The 20,058-nt window shown below is 38.6% G+C and overlaps 1 protein-coding gene across 17 annotated transcripts in view; it reads left to right on the forward strand.

Annotated features, from left to right (window-relative positions):
- SVIL (supervillin) overlaps positions 1–20,058 on the forward strand; it is a 247,505-nt gene that overhangs the window by 189,492 nt on the left and 37,955 nt on the right. For 10 of the 17 annotated variants that reach the window (XM_074267041.1, XM_074267034.1, XM_074267036.1 and 7 more), the window contains 7 exons: positions 2,399–2,531; positions 8,364–8,411; positions 14,493–14,643; positions 17,262–17,351; positions 17,441–17,527; positions 17,876–18,050; positions 19,177–19,349. In XM_074267041.1, the coding sequence (XP_074123142.1) occupies positions 2,399–2,531; positions 8,364–8,411; positions 14,493–14,643; positions 17,262–17,351; positions 17,441–17,527; positions 17,876–18,050; positions 19,177–19,349 (857 nt within the window). The remainder of the gene's footprint in view (positions 1–2,398; positions 2,532–8,363; positions 8,412–14,492; positions 14,644–17,261; positions 17,352–17,440; positions 17,528–17,875; positions 18,051–19,176; positions 19,350–20,058) is intronic. The other 7 variants (XM_074267042.1, XM_074267043.1, XM_074267030.1 and 4 more) reach the window with 3 other exon arrangements.

A 20,058-nucleotide genomic window follows, 5' to 3' on the forward strand; every position in this document is an offset into this window, starting at 1 on the left:
ACATACAAGATTGGGTAGACCTAAAGCAATATTAAGGATGATTTTCTTGTGCCTCCTAAAAGTGTTTTAAGTATGTTTTGAGTAAGGGCAATACATTGGAACAAGGTTATAATTTTGCATGGTATGATAACCTTAATAAACAATACTCATTTGGATTCATTTAAAAACTAGAGATGACTTTTAAAACTTGGAACTAGAAAACATTTTTTTAAGCATTGTTATACCTCCCATGAGAAAAGGCTTCTAAATCTGAAAAGTATTGTCAAGCATATTGCAATGGTGGCTCACTATGTGCTTTTCAAAGACTCTTCCTTTCTTTTTTCACCTCAGAATTAAGCTTTATTATTTCAAATTAACTGAAGGGAAGGTTAATCTGCATTAGTAAAAGCCAGAAACATAAAATAAATGCTTTCAAAGGAATGAAAATCTTTTCAAACTTTTATTTATATGACTCCCTTCTAGCTAACAGTCTTGGTTAAGATCCTCAAACAGGGAAACATATCAAGATCATGTAGGCTTCACGAAGTTGTTCGGTGATTTTCCCAAATTCTAATTTCCCAAAACTAATGGGTCACAGAAATCATAGAATTTTAAAGAGTAAATCAGAGTCCTTGTTTTATTTTACTGATTCTAGAACTCGGTCCCGGAGGCTTTTTGTGATTCACCCAAGATCACTTAACCAATATTAACCTGGTAGATCAAACTATTGCTCACGTCTTCTGCCCCTTGTGGGAGGCTCTTAGCATTGTACTATCTTTGGACTAAGGAAAAATGATTTGTAAGTTTCCATGGAAGTGGATAAATGCATGTTTTTTTATAGAAATTACAAATGTTTTGCTTTTTTGAATAGGCAAAAGTTATCCCCTGAAATCTTATTTGTACATTTTTGTTTTCCTATTAACACTGTTGTTATCCTAGGGTAAAAATAAATTCCAATCTAAGTTCTATTCACATTCAAATATAGAATCAAAGAATCTTTGACCTGAAAGATCACTTAGTTACAACTTCTTTAGTTTACAGACGAGGCAGCCGAGTCAGTGACTAGTTCTAAATCCTCTATCTAGTCAGTGACAAACCCTAAGACTAGAGTCTGCTTTCTTAATTTCCTCTCCCCTTCATCTTTTTACTCCAAGAAGCTGCTCATAAATTAAAAATAAATGGAGTTCATATTAAAGACATTATCAAATTTGAACTCATAGACTTAGCATAAAGTAGAAATTTTCAATTTTAAATATTTTCCCCTCTCAATATTTCAAGCCCTGATTTAGATGAGATTTGAGTCAATGAGCTTAATAACTTCTTGCCTAACACTTTCTTGAGTTTCTCTTAATTTTTAATTTCTGCTTTTTTTGGTTGTTTAGTCAATACAAAATATAACTAATAAAAAATACCTTCAAAATTATTTTGTACAATTGATTGGTAAATATACAAATACATATTTGTCAAGTTCCTGATTAGATCAAAGTGGATCATCTGATCATCTCAGTGGATTTTCCTACAGATATTTTTCATGGGTATTATTACAAAAGGGGGGATTTATGGAGAATGATCTTAATAGAGAGAAGATCAATATGAAAGACCAATATTTGTAGGTAATGGCAGAAGGGCTACAGATGGACCAGGGTCAGAAAGAAAGACACAACCTTAAGAGGGGATGACTTTTTAATAATAATACTAATATTAGAGGAAGCATTAATGGCTATCCACTAGTAAAAATGGAAAGAATTCCTCCTTTATTAGTTCATTTGTGCATCATTCTCTGCTAAACAGATACCATGCCTTTGCTTCCTAATCATGTGTCATTCCTTGACCAGAAGGGGTCACTAAAGGACTTCCTCGCTCCTAGAGGCTATTTTAACTTCCTCCATGCTATTTGCATCCTACAGCCAATGAAAGAACATAACGATTTGCCTAATTCTATGATGCAACTGTAAAAGTGCATCAGACAAGCTCCAGCTTTTCTTTTTTTCAAAAACTGCTAGAATCTTGTAATGCATATTGGGGGTAGAATTGGGCATTCCCTAATTTCTCACCTTCCTGTTTCCAGAAAATGGGGGAAGGGGGGTAGAAAATGGAGAAAAATGGAGAGTTTACAAAGTGTTTGCCAATGTTTATCTGGCTATAGAATAGAAGATGTTAGAGTTTAAGATTTACCTTTTTCAGTACCCTGTGTCCAAAGTATAAACAGCATATATATATATATATATATATATATATATATATATATGTATGTATGTATATAAAGAGAGAGAGAGAGAGAACATATAAGGGGAATATTGGGTAACTAATAAATTGGGCAAATAGAGTGAGAGTTTTTATTTTAATGTTTACAAAATTTAAAAAAAAGTATTAAAAAAATTCTGTGTTGAAGATTTATAAATGGTATATTTTCTCTTAGGTTGGCACTGTTGAAAAAGAGTGGAGAAGAAGACTGGAAAACCCGAATTAGCAAAAAGCAAGACTATAGCAAAGTGTGCGTCACGGAGCGAAGCACTCGGCTGCAAGAGGCTGAGCAGTCCTTCAAGAAGAAGGTAAGTTGCCCAAGTTAGGAAAGGCATTCTGCTTTGGACTGTGCTTGGAAGTGCATCAAGCAGACAAGCACGCCTAATCTCACTAATTGCTGCTCTGAGAAGCATTCACATCATCTTGGCTTTGGGGCCCCACATGGAAAAGCACAACTTTGCCAACAATAGCTATTTTTGACTAAGCTAGAAAGGTAGCCTCATTAGGGTTTTCTGGATTCGGTATGAGCATCGTATCACGCTTCAGCAAGCTTAGAAGTTTTCAAAATGGCCTTGATGTTAAGCATCTGTTTCATAAAAGGCTAGCTTTGGAATTTCAATAAATTATTTATAAGGAAAAGTGTTAGTGAGTCATCGTGTGCAAGTTTTACCGAAGCTTTGGACTTGGAATTCTTCTAGGGAGCTTAAAGCTTGCAAGATAAGAAAGCTGTCATCCGTTAGTACTTAGCTCTATCTTTAATGGGTTCTTCCTGGGTAGTGAGTTATATTCCTCCCTTGTATTGAGGTTTGTGAAATGTCTATAAAGTTATTTTGAAGTGGACCGGTACATAGATGTCAACACCTGTAAGTGTTTTAGAGGCAACATTTTCAACATGTTATGAAAATATGTGAGTTGTGGCCCAGACTTGGAGTCAGAGAAACCTGGATATAAATATATTTTACTAGGCAACTAATACAGCTTCTTTAGGACTTCTTTTATAGTTTTTTTTTTTTTTTTTTAATCCTGAATGGTTAATTAGCTTGTTCAATTGCATGACCCTTCCAATCACTTAGTCTCTGAACTAAGGGAATTCTTGAAAACTATGAAGTCTTATCTACACCAGTGGAGGCAGTTTCCCACAGGCTTAAATTAGACTAATCATTCACTTGTGCTTTTTAATATTTCATGGCTACCTTCTGCACCGAGGAGTGATTTAGTCTCCTAACTGAGGCAATTATTTGAAATGAGATGAGAGAGAGAATACATTTCACATGAGTACTCACCAATCCGGAAAAGTAAGTTTTCTAAGACCAAAGATCATGAATGTACTTCCAGCTGCAGTGATACCTCAACAGTCTTTTAGCTCTTATAACAAATAAAAAAAAATATTCAATGAAGGGATAGGGGTGAAAGCAACTGTTCTGCATCAGAAAGTTCATAGAGAGAAACAATTGCCAAGATCTTTAGTATCTTCACTAGTAAATTGGGAAGGTAATTTTTGGCCAATGTACAGGATCAAAGATAATGGCTAACGCGCCTGAGCTGTTAGGTGGTCCCATAGCTCCCGACCTGGAGTTGGGAAAACCTGAGTTCATATCCTGCCTCAGACAATTTCCTGTGTAGTGGTGATGATGTTTTTAGTCATTTTTCAGTCATGTCTGATTCTTCATGACCCCTTTTGGGAGTTTTCTTGGCAAAGATAATGGAGGATTTCCCATTTCCTTCCTCCAGCTCATTTTGCAAAGGAGGAAACTGAAGCAAAAAGGGGGTTAAGTGACTTGCCACAGTCAGCAAGATTCTGAGACAGAGTTTGAAGTCACATTTTTTTGATTCCAGGGCTGCAACTCTATTCATTGTGCAACCTAACTGTGTGACCCCCGGCAAGTCACTTATCCCCCTTTTTGCTTCCACCATCTACAAAAGAGGAATAATAATAGTTCCTAGCTCATCAAGGTTATTATGATCAAATAAAATAACATATAAGCACTCCACAAATCTTAAATTGCTCTATAAAGGCTAGCTATAATTTTTTGAGTTAATTCAATAGTTCTCATATAGAATTGTCAACCATTTGATAAAATTGGAAATTCAACAAATTATTTATAAAGAAAAGTGTTAATGAGTCATCATATGCAAGTTTTGCCAAAGGTATGAATTTTTTTTTAATTGACTCAATTGTTCTCAAATAGAATTAGCATTCTATCGATAATGAAATTGAATGTGGGATTCTTCTGATTGTCAGGTTCCCCACTCCTATTGCTACCTAGGGAAAGTAATTTAAGGCTTTTGAGTTAAATTTCCTTATTCCCAAGATGCTTACTTGACATCTCTGTCTTTTCAACATTTTGTATCTCAAGTTACTGACTTCATTATCTTGCATTCTCCCTCACGGCCCTTCCACAATTTGTGAATAGCTATAGCTAAAGAACTCATCTCCTGCAGGCAGCCTAGCCTATAGATGAGCTCAGACTAGACTCGGCTCAGCAGCAGCTGCAGGTATACTCCTCCTGTCGTTCCCTCCTGATAGAACCCCATTGACATTCAGGGTTCACCTCCACTTCATCAGGAGCAGGATTTTAGTGGCAAGACTTTAGTGAAAGCATAAATATCTGCCATGTGCTCAGTCCATTCATCATAGGATGATGTGGGAGGTGGGATGTGTGTAAGGCAGTGTTGTGCCCATCTGTGGGAGGTGGGATGTGTGGTGGTTGCAGCCCTGGGAGAGACAGGACAAGAGATGGCAAGGTACCGTGGGGAAAGAAAGGCTCTGAAGAGGTCCGACCCTGGGTTCTGCCCTGTGATACCTTTGGCCTAAGTTTCCACATCTGTAAAATGAGGCAGTTGGACAACATGGCTTCTGAGATCAAAGTGTCTGTTTCTGCAGCCCAGTGGCCTTAAAACAACTAGGAAAGACCCCAACCAGTCATTCCTTACAAAGTGAAAAATACCTCAGCAAATGAAAACTACTACAGGAAATCGAGAAGGGTGCAAGGTTAGCTAAGGACACGTTGGCTGGGAATGGATCAAGGTGACTTCAGGAGAAGGGCTAAGATTTCTAGGTAGATGGAGAGAATCAGGTTAAATGGGGAGAAAGGAGTGGTGGGGGCACAGAGACAACTCACCCCAGACAGGACAGCCAGGCTTTATATCCACGAGGGCAAGAACGTCTGACCTAACTCTGTAGCAATAGTGAACAGGCCATTCCTGCGACTCATTAGAGATCTCATTCACGTGGACCCCGCTCAGTCTAACACTGCTTTGAAGTTAAAATAGGCTGAGCTATTTTGGTCAATTGTAGGAGCCATTGGAAGTTGTTAGGTTCTTATGAGGACAAGGAGCTAACTGATGGCACCTGCCCGGGCACTGGCACTCTTGCCAGATGGGCACGGTGCATTCAGAAGGACCTGTGGCAGCGGCACTGTGGACTGAGACAGGACGTGTGAAGGGGCTTATATATCTGGGCTTTCCCCAGCAAACCCCAAAGGAGAAATGCCTAAGAAGGACTTAGTTATCCCGTGCTGGAATCACAAACCTAGCCCCATTTATCCAGCAAAAGAAATGATATTTGTGATATACGATCCCTCCAAATGAGAGCATTGGGCATTGCTGCGGACTCCATGGGAGCTGCACTAGTGGATGGCGAGCTGTTCCCCGCGACAGGTGCTGGCTGGGACGCCCACTTTCCAGAACACATAGCCTGGCTTCCCAGTGGAGGGATTAAGAGTTGGTTTGCTGTCTGATCCACCATTTCCAAACCCCATCTCAGTGGTTATGAAGCTTTTTGTTGCTGCCTGATGCCTTCCTTCACCTTTTCACATTTAGTAAACAGTACTTTTCCATTTTGGCCACTTATAAAAACTTGGAAATAGCCAGGAATGAAGATTCCAGCTCCAGGTCACAGTACTTTAAGAGCCCAGATAGTGTCCAGAGGCTGTTGGAGTTTCCTGTTTGGGAACCTAAGACCTTGGTGATTACCTGAAAACACAAAGTGAAAATCATGATATCTTTGTCAGTATATATGTTCCCACTATAGAACAGGTGGCACAGCATTGGGCATATAGTAGGTGCTTAATAAATGCTAGTTGATTGAGTATACAAGATACCAGTGAGGTGAAAGAAAAGGAAGAATAAAAGTCTGTCAAACACCAGCAGCCCACATAAATTATCATGACGAGTATCTGACAAACTTATCCACATAGAAAATTCAGATTTTGCCTGGAATCACATAGCTCCTTTACTAATCTCATACCAAGTGCTTAAATAGTAAGTTCTTAGATGTAGAATTAGAGGAAAGGTCATTTTCTTTACATAAAATTACTGTGATATAGGATTACTCCAATTCAAATACTAACATAAACAGATAGATGAGGGAATTAGTTTAAAATATTAACATTAGTTATTATGAACCAGTGCCATCAAAGCTGGGGGAATAAATCCTGAAAAAATGTATATTCGCACTATTACTTCTCATACATATTTCATGTTGCTGGTATAGATGAGGCTAAGTCCTTGAAATATGAGAATATCTTATTTATCAACTGAATTATTATTCTTTGTAGGAAAAGATCATCTATCAGGTGAAAGGTAGCGAACACCCTTGGGAAACTGAGCAGATTTTGGAATGAAGAGGGAGGGGATATCATTTGCTTAATCTTTTATAATCATTATGAGTTCACCAAGAGAACTAAGGAAATCTGATATAACATTGAAAATAAGAAGGAAAAAAGAAAAAAAGAAAAAGAAAATCTTGGCAAGGGAGCTAACCCAACTCCAGATAAAATATGTTCCTTTGACAAGCCTCAGTTTCAGTCCAGGGGATAAGAAGAAAGTTCTGTGGACCATGAGTACATTTTTGGAACCAAAGTTAGATTTTCCATTCAAGTAGTAAGGGATCTATCACTTTAAAGAGAATGTGTAATGTGGTGGTAGCTGTTTGCTTTCCAATTTCATTTTTTAAATGTAGGATTGAGGATTTGGGGCTTAAGGACACTACTAATCATTTGTCCAGCTGTCTTAATAGCATTCCCTTGGAATAACACTCTGGGCTTCTTTCTTTCTTTTATTGTTTAAAGATATGCCAAAAATTGGAAGCATTTGATTTCTTTTTTGATAGAATAGCCTCTTAGCTCACCAAAGTAGTCACAAAGGGATGCTGTTGAGTCTGTCAGTTTGGTACGTGCTGTGCCACATTCGGTGCCTCGGTGCATGAGCTCTGGCCCTGGGATTGCCTTCAGAGTGGTCAGTGAGAAGGGATGTCTGCCATCGGCAACTTCCCAGCCGGCTGCCTGTGGCTACTGGATCTGCTACTTCCTTGAACCACACGCCAGCCTTTAAGTTTCTCTCCGGTGTTTGCTTATTCTGCATGAAAGCATGAGTTGGTTTGCTTTCATGCATATTGAGCATATCGAGTGACTCACATTCTTTCTAGTTAAGACGGTCACCAAATGCATCAGCCCTTAACAGGGTTTGCCATTAAAAACCTGAACCTACTTACGAGTCCCAGATTAGTGTCTGATCCCCAGCTGTGCTGCAATGCCATTAGGAGAGTGAATCAAGCTGAGCACCATGACATTCCCACAGCAAGCGCCTATAAATTCAAGGACAGGACAGCACATCTGTTGTGTTCATGCTGGGATTGCCCACTGTCCCTGAGATTCCGAATTGTTCTGAGGGTGGGACGTGTAAGATCGCTTAGAGCAGTGGAGGTGGGGGGATAGGAGAGGGCCTAAAGAGGGAGGAAGGGAAAAGGAGGGGGAGAGAGGGAAGGGAAGAAGAGAGGAAGTAGGAAGGAAAGGGAGAAAGATGAGACATACATGGGATTGAGAAAGAGAAGGAGGAGGAGATAAAATCAGGAGAGGGAGAGAGGAGAGAAGGGAATGGAAGAGAGAGGGAGACAGGAGAGAAGCAAAGGGAGGAGGAGAGGAGAGTAGTAGGTGGTTGACCTCTAATTAAAAAGGTAGAGTCCTCTTGGGAGACTAGCCTTTGCAAATCTTTGTTCCAGCCACCCTGCTGAGTACTTGCATGTGCACATTGCTAATTGACCCCAGGCACTGGTGATTTGAAGAGAATGAATGCAATGCTCTAACTGAACTATTCTTTTCCAACCCTCTGCAATGTTTCCCATTTGTTTTAACCTGTAGGAAGAAGGAGGATTTACAGATGATAATGCCATTTCTAATCTGCTTTGGGTAAGCCTAACTCTAACCGAGGTGTTAATTGTAGGCTTTAGCCAAAAGGTTCCCCCATTTCCCTTTCACATCCTGTGCATTCGGTTTTTCCCTTTCAAATTCTTTCCCGTTTGATGGCTGAAACTTGGAGGAGGGCTGCTTCCCTGGAAGGGTGGAGGCTGTAGTAGTTGCTTCCACTAAGCAGCTGCTCTTGGTTCAAATCCTCCTGATGGCTCTTTATCAATGAAACCGCTGGCAAGTCACATGACCTCGTCTTCAGATTCCTGATCTGTCCAATGAGAAGTTCAGTTCTTTTGGCCCTGGAGGTCCCTTCCAGCCCCAGAAGGAGCCGATCTTCACAGTAGTAACACGGTAGCTAGACTTCCCTTCATTTAGAGCAAGATAATTCTACTTTGAACATCTTAAACAGTTCGATGCCAGTCTTATTTTTTTCTCTTTTTTTCTTTCTTTCTCTGTCATCTGACTGTATGATTAAATTGCAATATTGGTGACTTTACCTCACTTACTCACTATACATACTCAGGTAAATTTGGGCTGCTTGTGTGGAATTATTTTAGCAGTTTCTTTTTTCTTTTTTTTTTTTTTTTTCTCTCCCTAAAGATGAAGAACTCTTTCCTGGAAAGAGGATGGGAATTGCAATGAGTAAATTAACTTCCTGTTAGAAAATTACTGATTTTCTTCCTTTGCTTCTTTTCTTTTTTTTTTACCTCTAATCCTCTTGCTTTGCTCTATAGGAACCTGTATACGCTTCTACTTATATTCCTGCTATACCTGCTGTCCATAAATACCAGTCTTTTGTACCCATTAATCAGGTGAGGAAAAACTGGCATGCACTCCACAAATCTCATTGCAATTTCTGACCAGGAGGAAAGCGCTTTTTCTTTTACTTGGAGAACCGATTCTCCTTTGTTTGTTCTTCTTGAGATCTGTTCTGTAGATATTTCGGGTGAGAGTTCTGCCAGTGTATTCTGGCCTCCATTTATTTCTAAAACTTTCAACAGGATGGTAATATAACTTGTATGAAGTGAACTTTTTATCAGTTTTTTTTTTTTTTTCCTATTTTAATCACTCGGCTTTTAGGTTAAGTAAAAGCCATTGTGTCCCACCCATAGGGCCTAACATTTTTTAATACAGCAGGGAATTAGCAGCTTATTAAGAACAAATTCATGGTCCAAGAAATAGTTTCAATAAGTCAGAAGTTCTGTCCTAAAAGCAGAAATGATAGAACTTTTGGATGAATGATGAGGGCTTTTAAAAGATAAGCTCTGTGACACATATATAAATCTGGTGCTAATTCCTTCCCATTGTGTTTCCTCTTCAGTATTCTTACATGACTTTCTGAAAAGTTACTTAGTGAACTGTTTCCTTTCCTCATTCTCTGCCTCTCATTTTCTTTTACTTTTGCTTTTTGCTGCCATTCCGTTGAAGTCAATAGTACTGAGGGACAGAGACTTCTGATTTCTTAGAAATGTCATCCTTGAAAGATAGAAGATAAAATCATGTAAAAGTCCAGTTTGAATATCAAAGAGGGAAATAAAGTTTAAAAAAAAACAAACTTCAAATTACCCAACTTGAAAAAAATTGTCCGGAAAAACAATTTCTTATGGCTTCTGTGAGGATAATATACTTGTCATAAAACCTATTCCAATTTGACTGTGTCAAGAATTTCAAAACAAAAATTTACCCACGTAAAGAATTTCACGTTTTCCTTAACAATTTACCCAATTATTATTATTGTTAATAATAATAAGCATATAGTGCTTTAAATTAAAAAAACACATATGTCATCTTAAATATACAAATAAATAGCAATTCCAGATCTGCATTGCCAATACAATAATAGATTTGGATTGCCCCCCCCCAAAAAAAAATACATGGCACTTTATGCTGGTGAATGTTATTCATTTGATTTTTGCTAAAGCATTTTGGGGAAACTGTCAAGGTTTTTATATTTCTAGAAGAATGCTTTTTAGGAGTGTATGGCCTGAAACTTCCTCCTAGAAAGAAATTTCCTCAATTTAATTCAATAAATATTTGTTAAACAACCACTACATATAAAGAGACTATCCTCAGTTGTGGAAGACTAAGACAAAAACTAGACAATTCTTGCCCTCAAGGAGCTTACAATCTACCTGAGGAATATTTGAAATGTTGACCTAGTGGACTGAGGAATTCTACCCACGTGGATGAAAGAAATGACAGTTGCAGGTCAAAAACAGATGGGAACAAAATAATAATAAACAACATTAGGGATGCATAGTGAATAGATAATTGGTTTTGAGGTCAGGAACACTCGCTGTGTGACCATGGGTAAATCACTTAGCCTGTAAAATTTTTCAGAAATTCTCTAAAACCTGAGAAACATCAGCTCTGGATTGGAAAAGGTCATTTCCTTAACAGAAATGCTTCACGTGGATAAAATCATAGGTTAGAAAGTAGCAAAATGATGAAAAAAGAATCTTAATGTGTTCCAAATGTTAATTTTAGCTGGTTACTTGAGGGGGGGGGAGGGAACCACACTTTTCCCTCTTAAAATGGATCAATTCCCTGCCAGACCTGATAGTCCTAAAAATTCTGGATTTTCTTTACAGTCAAGATACTTAAATATCATATAATATTAACTTTTCACCTACATATCCTCAGACTTGGTCATGTCCATATGGAAGAACTCTGGGGAAAGCCACCTGCTCCAGAAAGGGACATTTATGCCTCCATAGATGTCATTTTTCTTAGTCATTGACCACAATAACCATCCCACTTAGGACTTGGGAGACATGATACTCATTTATATAACTCTTTACATAACAAAAAGAATGAACATCTCCACCTTTTGAGATGAACTTTAGACATTGGTAGTGGGGTTAATGGGATAGAGGAATTTGAATTTTTCCTGATTTTAAGTTGAATCCCTAAAAGTCAGTGAGAAAAGACCCCCCCCATTTTTTTTAAACTTACCACAAACTTAAATGTATGTTTTCAAACTGCACACACCACTGCCATCCCCATCCCCTAAGATGTGTCCAGGGTGTTCCATGCTTCAGAGCATACAGATCCTGGGTAGTTTTGAAATGAAAGGGACCCATTCAGTTGTAATGGGATAGCAAGGCAAAATTTGGACTCTATCAGAATTGCCAAGACTCTCCCAGTATATGAAGAATGTCTGCCTGATATATCATCTTGTGATCCTTCTAGTTGGAATGCTCAAAATGGGAGTGGGTAGAAGGAAGCTGTAAAAGGCAGATTTATAGGTTGGAAGAGTTGGGATATTCCAAATTCTTGACCTTAGGTGGACCTTCCTCAAACCATCCTTTTCCTGTAGATTTAGAAAAAGCAGCAGACAATGCCTTTCTCTTTAAAAAAAAAAAAAAAAAAAAAAACTTCTGCCCCACCTTTTAGTCCTGTTGTTCTTTTGTGTTTCATGAACTACACATCCAGAAATCTCAATTCCATTTCCTGTTCAGTTAATTTGGGGAAATTAGTTTGACTCAGCAGGGTGGTATATTAGGAAGGAAAAGGACCACAGGCATCCCAGTAGCCACTGAATTTTCCCTCCTTTTCATTGTGTGACTCCAAGGCATTCTAATCATTTGACTCAGTACTGAGTATAACTCTTGGATTTGCTGTCATCCAAAGAAAAATAATACAAAAATGGAGAGTATTTTCATAGTGGCTAAAAGAAAAAGGCAAACTTTAATACCTCCAAAATAACAAAAACAACAATAATAGCTAGCATTTAAACACTGCTTTCTGGTTTGCAAAGTACTTTCTTGATCTTATTTTGTTTGATCCTCCAGTAACCCTGGGAGGGTCAAGCTTTTTTACAGATGAGATAACTGAGGCTAAAAGAGGGGAAAGATTTGCAAGTACAACATTCTATCTCCTGCAGCACCTGGTGCTCCAAGGAACCTGTTCTAGACAAAACTGCTCCTCAGTGGAAAGCCTGGAAACTATGGGCTCAGGAAGAGGTTGGGCAGGACAAAAAATAAAGGCTCAATTGGGGATGGGCAGAGCTAGAATTTGTTTGGTGCTGTCTGAGTCTGTGACCCCGTGCGGCAGACTCAGTGGAATTTTCTTGGCAAAGATACTGAAGAGCTTTGCAATTTCCTTCCTTGTCCAGTGGCTTATGGCAGTCAGGGTTAAGTGGCTTGCCCAGAGTCTCACAGCTGGTAAGTGTCTGAGACCAGGTTTGAATTCAAGTATTCATGATTCCAGGCTGGAGCTCTACCTACTGAGTTATTTAGCTGTCCTAGACCCTGACTTAGGTACAGCTAATTTATCCAATATCTTTTAAATATGAATGACTTCCTTCAGAACTGTATTACTGCTTTGGAGTTTTTAGCTTCCTCTGTCCCATTAATTACTACCAAGTCTCCATGTCTTATTTTGTCTCAGGGTCGTTCTTGCTAACTCATCTTTCCACCAAAATGACAAAGGTCATTTGTGGACAGTCACCCTGAGCCACCTTTTTTCTTACCCATGTATACTCTACCCCCATTTAAAAGGCACAGGGACAAAAAGAGAGCACATACCGTACTTCGTATCCAATTTGCTTTTCTCCATGACCACTGGAACTGAAAGAGACAGAGGGACAGTGAACAGTGGATGTCTCAAGTCTTCCATCTCCCCCGTTCCCATTTCTGGAATCCTTTACTATCCCTATATTCTTGTCCTGGGTTCTCCTCCATACCAGCCCTTACCGTATCCCTTCATCACTGCTTGTCTTTCCATTCACTTCCTTTTCCCCCTCTACTCTTCACTCCTGATTCCAGAGTCCCTTATCCTCTTTCTGTGTCCCAAAGCTCTCACCCTAAAGTCTGGGTCCTTTAGTCCCTACCTAGCCAGGTCCTTTGCCCAGGCCATAAGATCATGTAACTGAACTAGAACCGCCCTTTTTCTTACTGCTGGGACTACCTATGAGCTGGGGGGAGAAAAACATGTTCCTTCCTTGATACATTTGGATAAATAAGTTTTTGTGGGCTGACCAAGGACCCTAATCACCATGTGTGGGATGTCTCACTAATTCCAAACAACTGATCTATAGAATTTTAAAATTTGGACTTTTTGTAATTTAGAGACTATTGATGCTTTGAATTCTTTCTAAATCATGCTGAGAAGTCAGTGTGGCATCCAAGCGGCCTTAAATAAGCCAGAAAAATCTGGGTTCAGGTTCTTCCCTTACACATACTGGCAATATTAACCTGAACTTAATATTTAAGTTTACTTAATATTTAACTACTTTAGGTTAAAGCTTCTAAAAATGTGGGTTGCAGCCCAACATGAAGTCATGTAACTGAATGTGGAGTTTGTGAAATTATGACTTTTTATCAGTAGTTGTTTGATTTGTGTACCTATTTTATATATCTGGGATGATATAGAAATTTCTCAGGTGAAAAGAGGTAATGAGTGGAAAAAGCTCAACAAAAAGAGGTCATGAGTGGAAAAAGCTCAATAATCCTCTAGACAACTGTTGTCCATGTTGCAGAGACAGTGCCAGCCTGCATTGTTAGGAGTTTGTTCACCAGGGAGTTCTCTATAATAATGGAATCCCAAGTCTAATCTTCTCCATCCCCTATCCTGGGCTGGAGTAAATTAATGCCAAACTCAACTAGGATGGTTAGAAAAAAATCTTCAGTATCTAAACTTACAAAGTTGATAAGAGTAACATGGGATCATGAGTTCGATTCTGTGATACACTTCTTCATACATGAACCAAACTTAAATCAATCAGGACTGAGGACCAACCAGTGAAAAGCCTAAAAACCATGAAGACATCATAAAGGTGACTCCTTCCATTTTGGGTCAGATCTTTCATCATGAGAAGCAAGAATCCTCCACAATGAGATTGCAGATCCATTGAGAATCCTAGGATCTCTTTGATAAAGCTAATCTAATAGAATTAGAAGAAAGCAGATTTAAGTGGACATTGTACTTTTACTAGTAGTCTAGTTTTATAATCTAACCCCATATCCAGATGACTACCCTTTGTTGGGAATGGCTTTAGGGAGATAACTCTATGAGCTGGTATGGACACTCATTTTTCTTCCTTCTCCTCCTCTTCTTTTTCCTCTCCTAACTCTTAAGCAGAGGATGGCAGAAAGTCATGAAAGCCAAATGACAATTGAAGAGAGGAAACATCTTATTACTGTAAGAGAAGAAGCCTGGAAGACCAGAGGAAAAGGAGCAGCCAATGATTCCACCCAATTTACCGTTGCTGGCAGGATGGTAAAGAAAGGTGAGTGGGAAGAGAAAGCCCTTCATTAAAATAAATTCCTTTTTTCCACTTCCCATAACTAAAGCTACATAAATGTAGTCTAGATTGTATCAGTGAATTGGCTCCTGAAAACCAGCTTAATTAGTTTTGGAATCAACACAGGAGATGGAATTAAAGAAAAGGGGGAAAAAAGGTGCTCATTTAGAAACAGTGCTATATTCTACAATTTCAGATTCGATCAAGATCTTTGCCATAGTCCCTCATTATTGGCAAGATGTCCATCAGATCATGGATCTTCTTGCTATGTTTCTAATAAATATATGCTTACTCTTGCACATGGATACTGTGTGCATTTGTGGGATGTGTGGGTGGGTTATTTTTGCATTTGCTTATATTGAGTAACTGTGATGTACTGATTATTCATGCCCTATTTCTAAATAAATGATAGAACCAGCTTCTCTGAACCAACATAGCAGTACCGAGAAATGTTTCACCTTCAGTGTTCCCTGTTACCTTTCTCTTTCCTCTGAAGAAGGTCACTATGACACATACATCAGATTTTCAGAAATGGAGAAAATATTCAGAGAACTAGGAATAGTCCCATTTGGCTAGAATTTATGATATGTGAGGGAGGGAACTATGGTAGGTGGTGAGAAAAATTGTTGCAGTTTTGCAAGGTAAAGCCATTTGGATTGGTAAGCAATGAACATCACTTGGAGGGTTTTTGTTTTTGTCATGTGATCAGGGCTTTATGTTGGGAAACTAATTTAACAATAGTTTGTAGGATGAATTGAAAAAGAGACTGACTGGATAGTCATGTTTATAGCAGTTCATGCGAAAGTCTGGATTAGGGCAAATAAGATAATGTAGAGCACTTAGCATAATGCCTGGCATATAGCAGGTGCTTAATGAATGCTGATTCCCTACCCCCTTTCTCTACAGATGATGAGAGCCTAAACTATTATGGCAGCAGATTGGAAATAAGGGCAAGAAATATTTCATGCAATAAACATTGATTAAGTGCTTATGATGTGGGAGGCTCTATGCTAAGTGTTGGGATACAATTAATACTTATTAACTACAGAGCTTTTATAAAGTTGCAATTGATGGCTATGTAGTCAAATTGTGAAGCATGAGTAGAACGTAAGGATTCAAAGACCATTGAGGTTTAAATCTGAGACAGAAAAGTGAAAAGGAATACTGTATATAAGACACTTAAGAGGCTGATAGTATTGTAAAGGTAGTCAGATATGAATGGGCAGGTACAGCAACCATCGATGGTTATTCACCAGGGAGAAGGCATCTTCTCAGTAAAATAGGAAACACGTGGAGTGGGCAGGGGAGAGGAGGTGTACCAGAATTTATAAGGATGAAGAGAATTTTAAAAATAAGACAATGTGTGGAAATGCTACAAGTTAGACAGTATGTGGGGGAGGGTGTTTAAAGACTTATTGAGCTGTACTGTTGTTCTCTTTAAAAAAAAATCCTACAATTTTAATCTTTATCCCTTGGTCTACAAAATTCTCATCTCCAGCTGGAAAAGCAGGCTACACCCACCATCTGGTGCCTTCTAGCTGCTTCCCTATGAGTTGGACAGTAGGGGGAGGTAGATCAGCAGTTTAGATTTACTTTCCCTCATCCCATACAAGTACAGAATGAACAGATTTGTCCAGCTGCTTTGGAAATCTGCTTTTCAACTCAACCCTCTCTATCAGTTGGTAAAGCTAATGATCTCTCCGTTAATTAACGCTTTTGATCATCTTCTAAACTTCCTCCTCGTGGGGCACAGAGATTTACTACAGGATATGACAGGTCTAGAGTTCTAAAAACACCTGGTCCTTCCTGTCCTTCCAGAAAGCTTTTTTTTTTTTTTCCCTCAGTAAACTAAGTACTTTGCACTTCTTGGAACTTGGGAAAGGTTTGTATTGTTTTAGATTTTTTTGAATATATCAGATGAACTTATTTACATGTGAAGAAGCACTTTCATGAGAGGGCGTACAAAACTTTTAAATGCGCATCATCTTTACATCAATTGTATTGTGGAATGTGCTCGCAGGATTGTCAGGGAGAGATAAAATGAGAACAGCTGATGATTTCAGTAAAGAACTAGAAATCATTTGAGGGGCTGTTGACTATTTTTTAAATATCCTAAAAGTGAGTACCAATTATGATGTATAAACACTGCTACATTTGCAGATGAGCTCCATCAATGTCGCCCTTTAGTTATCTATTTAAATTTCTTTTTTTGGCTATGAATCTTTGTGACCCTTGAAGTTCTTGAAAGTTTATTCCCTATGCATGCACTACAAATCTTTCTCTACATGTTTTTGTGTCTCTGCTGAGGAAAAGCTGACTTGTATGTTGGAGACATAGATAGTAAAGACTTTAGTGGTCATTGAACTAACCCCCTCATTCTTCCCAGTTCAGTGACATGCCCAAGCTAACCCAAGGAGTAGGTGCCAGAGCCAGGATAGAAATAAAGGTCTCCTGCCTTCAGCATTCTTTTCCTCATACCACACTGCTGCTTCTGGACAGTGGACCTGACTTCCAATCCAGCCTCAGGCCATTAGGTCACTGATGCATATAAGTTTCTAAGAATCAAGCTAATCAAATTAAAATGATATTTGCTTGTTTACTAGGTTTAGCATCACCTACTGCCATAACTCCAGTAAGCTCCCCCTTTAGCAATCGAATGAAGGGCACTACACCGATCTCCAAACCCCTTGAAGGTAAGGAACCAAAATTTGCTGATTTTTTAAAAATGAAAATGCCAGCCAGAGAGTATTTTCTTACCTGTGCCTTCTTCTTCCTTTCTCAGATATAGAAGCCAAACCCGATATGCAGTTAGAGTCTGATCTGAAGCTAGATAGGTTAGAATCATTTCTGGGAAGACTGAATAACAAAGGTGAGTAACAGAGGCTCAGTGGGAAGCCCTTAGCCTTTATTCCCATATCTATCCCCATCTGCTGTTTCAGGGGGTGCACATAAACTTCAGATTTAGCTGTGTGACCTTAAAGAAGACATTTAACCTCTGCCTGCCTCGTTTTCCTCATCTGTTAAATAGGGGTAAAGATAGCACCTACCTCTCAGAATTGCTGTGAGGACCAAGTGAGATCACAATATCTATATTATACTTTACTCTAAAAATGCTAGTTGGTGGTGTACATCCATTTTTTTCTTTATAAATTTTAAAATAACAAAATGCTGGTTCTTTTACTTTTTATAAACTCCACTTCCACTCTTGCTTTTTTAGTCGGTGGTATGCAAGAAACTATCCTCACTGTTACTGGAAAAACTGTGAAAGAGGTGATGAAACTGGATGACTATGAGACCTTTTCCAAATTTTACCGCAGCATGGATTCTGTGCCTCTAGGAAGAGTGGAGTTGGATGAGGATTTTGATGCAATTTTTGATCCTTATGCTCCCAAGTGAGTTTCATTCTTTCTGTCGCTTCCTCCTCTTTATCCCTTCTTCACATTCTTGCCCCTTCCACTTTTTCCCCTGGATGAAAGATTTTAAATAACCGTATCAGAAGATAATCTTTTAAGTAGAATAGGGTCTCCTAGTAACACTGCTTTCCATTTCTTGGAGTGTGATAATAGCATGGGCAAAACAAAACTATATGCCAAAAAGAAAGCCTTATATTCCCTAACTTAGGATAGCCAGGGAGATTAGTCCCATTCCTTGGACAAATCAACAGAAGAGTGTTATATTCACACAGTTGTGAGATCTTTGTTGTTTATTTTTGATTTGGGTTGGGAATAAAAAGTTTGCTGAAGGTATCTTCAGTAGATATTGTATGCTGTGATTTCATCAGTGATAGGAACTTCCCAGTATGGATATTCCCATTCCCAATGCAGATCAGCAACTTGTCTGTAACTTAAAGCCTCAGAACCAAGGATCTTGAGATTTTTTTCAGGGTCACACAGTCAGTATGGATCAGAGGCAGGATGTGAGCAAAGCCTTCCTGGGGCTAGCCATTTACTATAGTCTATGTTGTCTCTATTTGTAGGAGAGGAAAAAATGGATTTCATGAAACTAACTCTAAATCAAGTATTTAGAAATTCCTTAAAGACTTCCTTATTCAATTATGAGCTAGAATCTTGTAGTTCTAGATCTAAAATAAATCTCAAGCTATCAGAACCTGAACCCCTAAGCATAAGAAATAATAATATAATTCCAATGGAAGAGAGAAGGATATTCGTCCCAATTTGTTCAACAGTAACTTGGCCGCTTCATGAGATTATATTTTCTTTTTCACCAGCTGTATTCAAGCAGAATCTGAAGAACTAGTTATCAAGATTGACAAGGAAGGTTTTCCTACATTGGTTGGTAGTTTAGACTAATAATACCATGATCCTACTACTCTATAGAATGACTCCAGGAAAATAACCAAATTGTAGGAATTATAAAAAAAAAAAGACAAGAAGCAAAAGGGTAGAGACACACCACTTGTAGAGCCAGTAACCCTCAATAGATTGTTTTCCTGATAAAAATTAATTAAGGGTGATAGTAGTTTGCAAACAAAATAGCTCCATCTCCTTTGCTTCTTAGGCTGACATCTTCTGTGGCAGAGCACAAACGTGCTGTTAGACCTATGCGCAGGGTTCAGTCTTCAAGAAATCCCTTGAAAATGCTGGCAGCAAGAGAAGACATTCTTCAAGAATATACTGAACAGAGATTAAATGTTGCTTTCATGGAGTCAAAACGGATGAAAGTTGAAAAAAGTAAGTATCTGATTGACATTGTTTAATTTAATGCAACAATCATTCATTAAATTCCCATTTTTAAGGTATCCCATTAGTTGGTGGGAAAAAATGGCACAATATGGTTCAGTCTATATCTACAGCTTATGATCTATTAGAAGGGGATATGAAAGATACACAAATCCATGTGGTATGAGGCAAAATGTGATAGGAGCAAAAGATGGCCAGATGAAGTAGATAAGAAACTCAAGGTGAAATAGGGCATTTTGCCCTGGGCTGGGAGGATATACATCATCAAGGAAGTGATTGACTACTTTGATTGATTGCTCAAGTTGGATTTTAATTAAAAGAAGAGGTTTCAGCAGGTGGCAAGAAGGTAGATTAAAAGTTAAGAGTAAGCAGGGAGTGGTACAATTTGGCCATAATGCAAACCAGTTAGAGATAGGGAATAGTAAGAGAGAAGCCTGGACAGGTAGGTTGGAACTAAGTCATAGAGGGCCCTGAATATCGGGGTCAGGAATAGGTAATGGGGGCCAAGGTTTTTCAAAAGAGTGATCATGGTGGTACATTAGGAAGATGACTTTTGCAAGAATGCCGAACACAGACTTGGAGATGGGATTGACTGGAAACCAAGAGAGACCACTGAAGAATTTTTTATTAAATTGGCAATGAGAAAAGGTTAGGGCTGAATTTTGGTACTTTGTAGTGTGACTAGAAAGGAAGGACAGAA

Source organism: Sminthopsis crassicaudata, chromosome 5, assembly GCF_048593235.1.
Source record: "Sminthopsis crassicaudata isolate SCR6 chromosome 5, ASM4859323v1, whole genome shotgun sequence".
Lineage (NCBI taxonomy): Eukaryota > Metazoa > Chordata > Mammalia > Dasyuromorphia > Dasyuridae > Sminthopsis > Sminthopsis crassicaudata.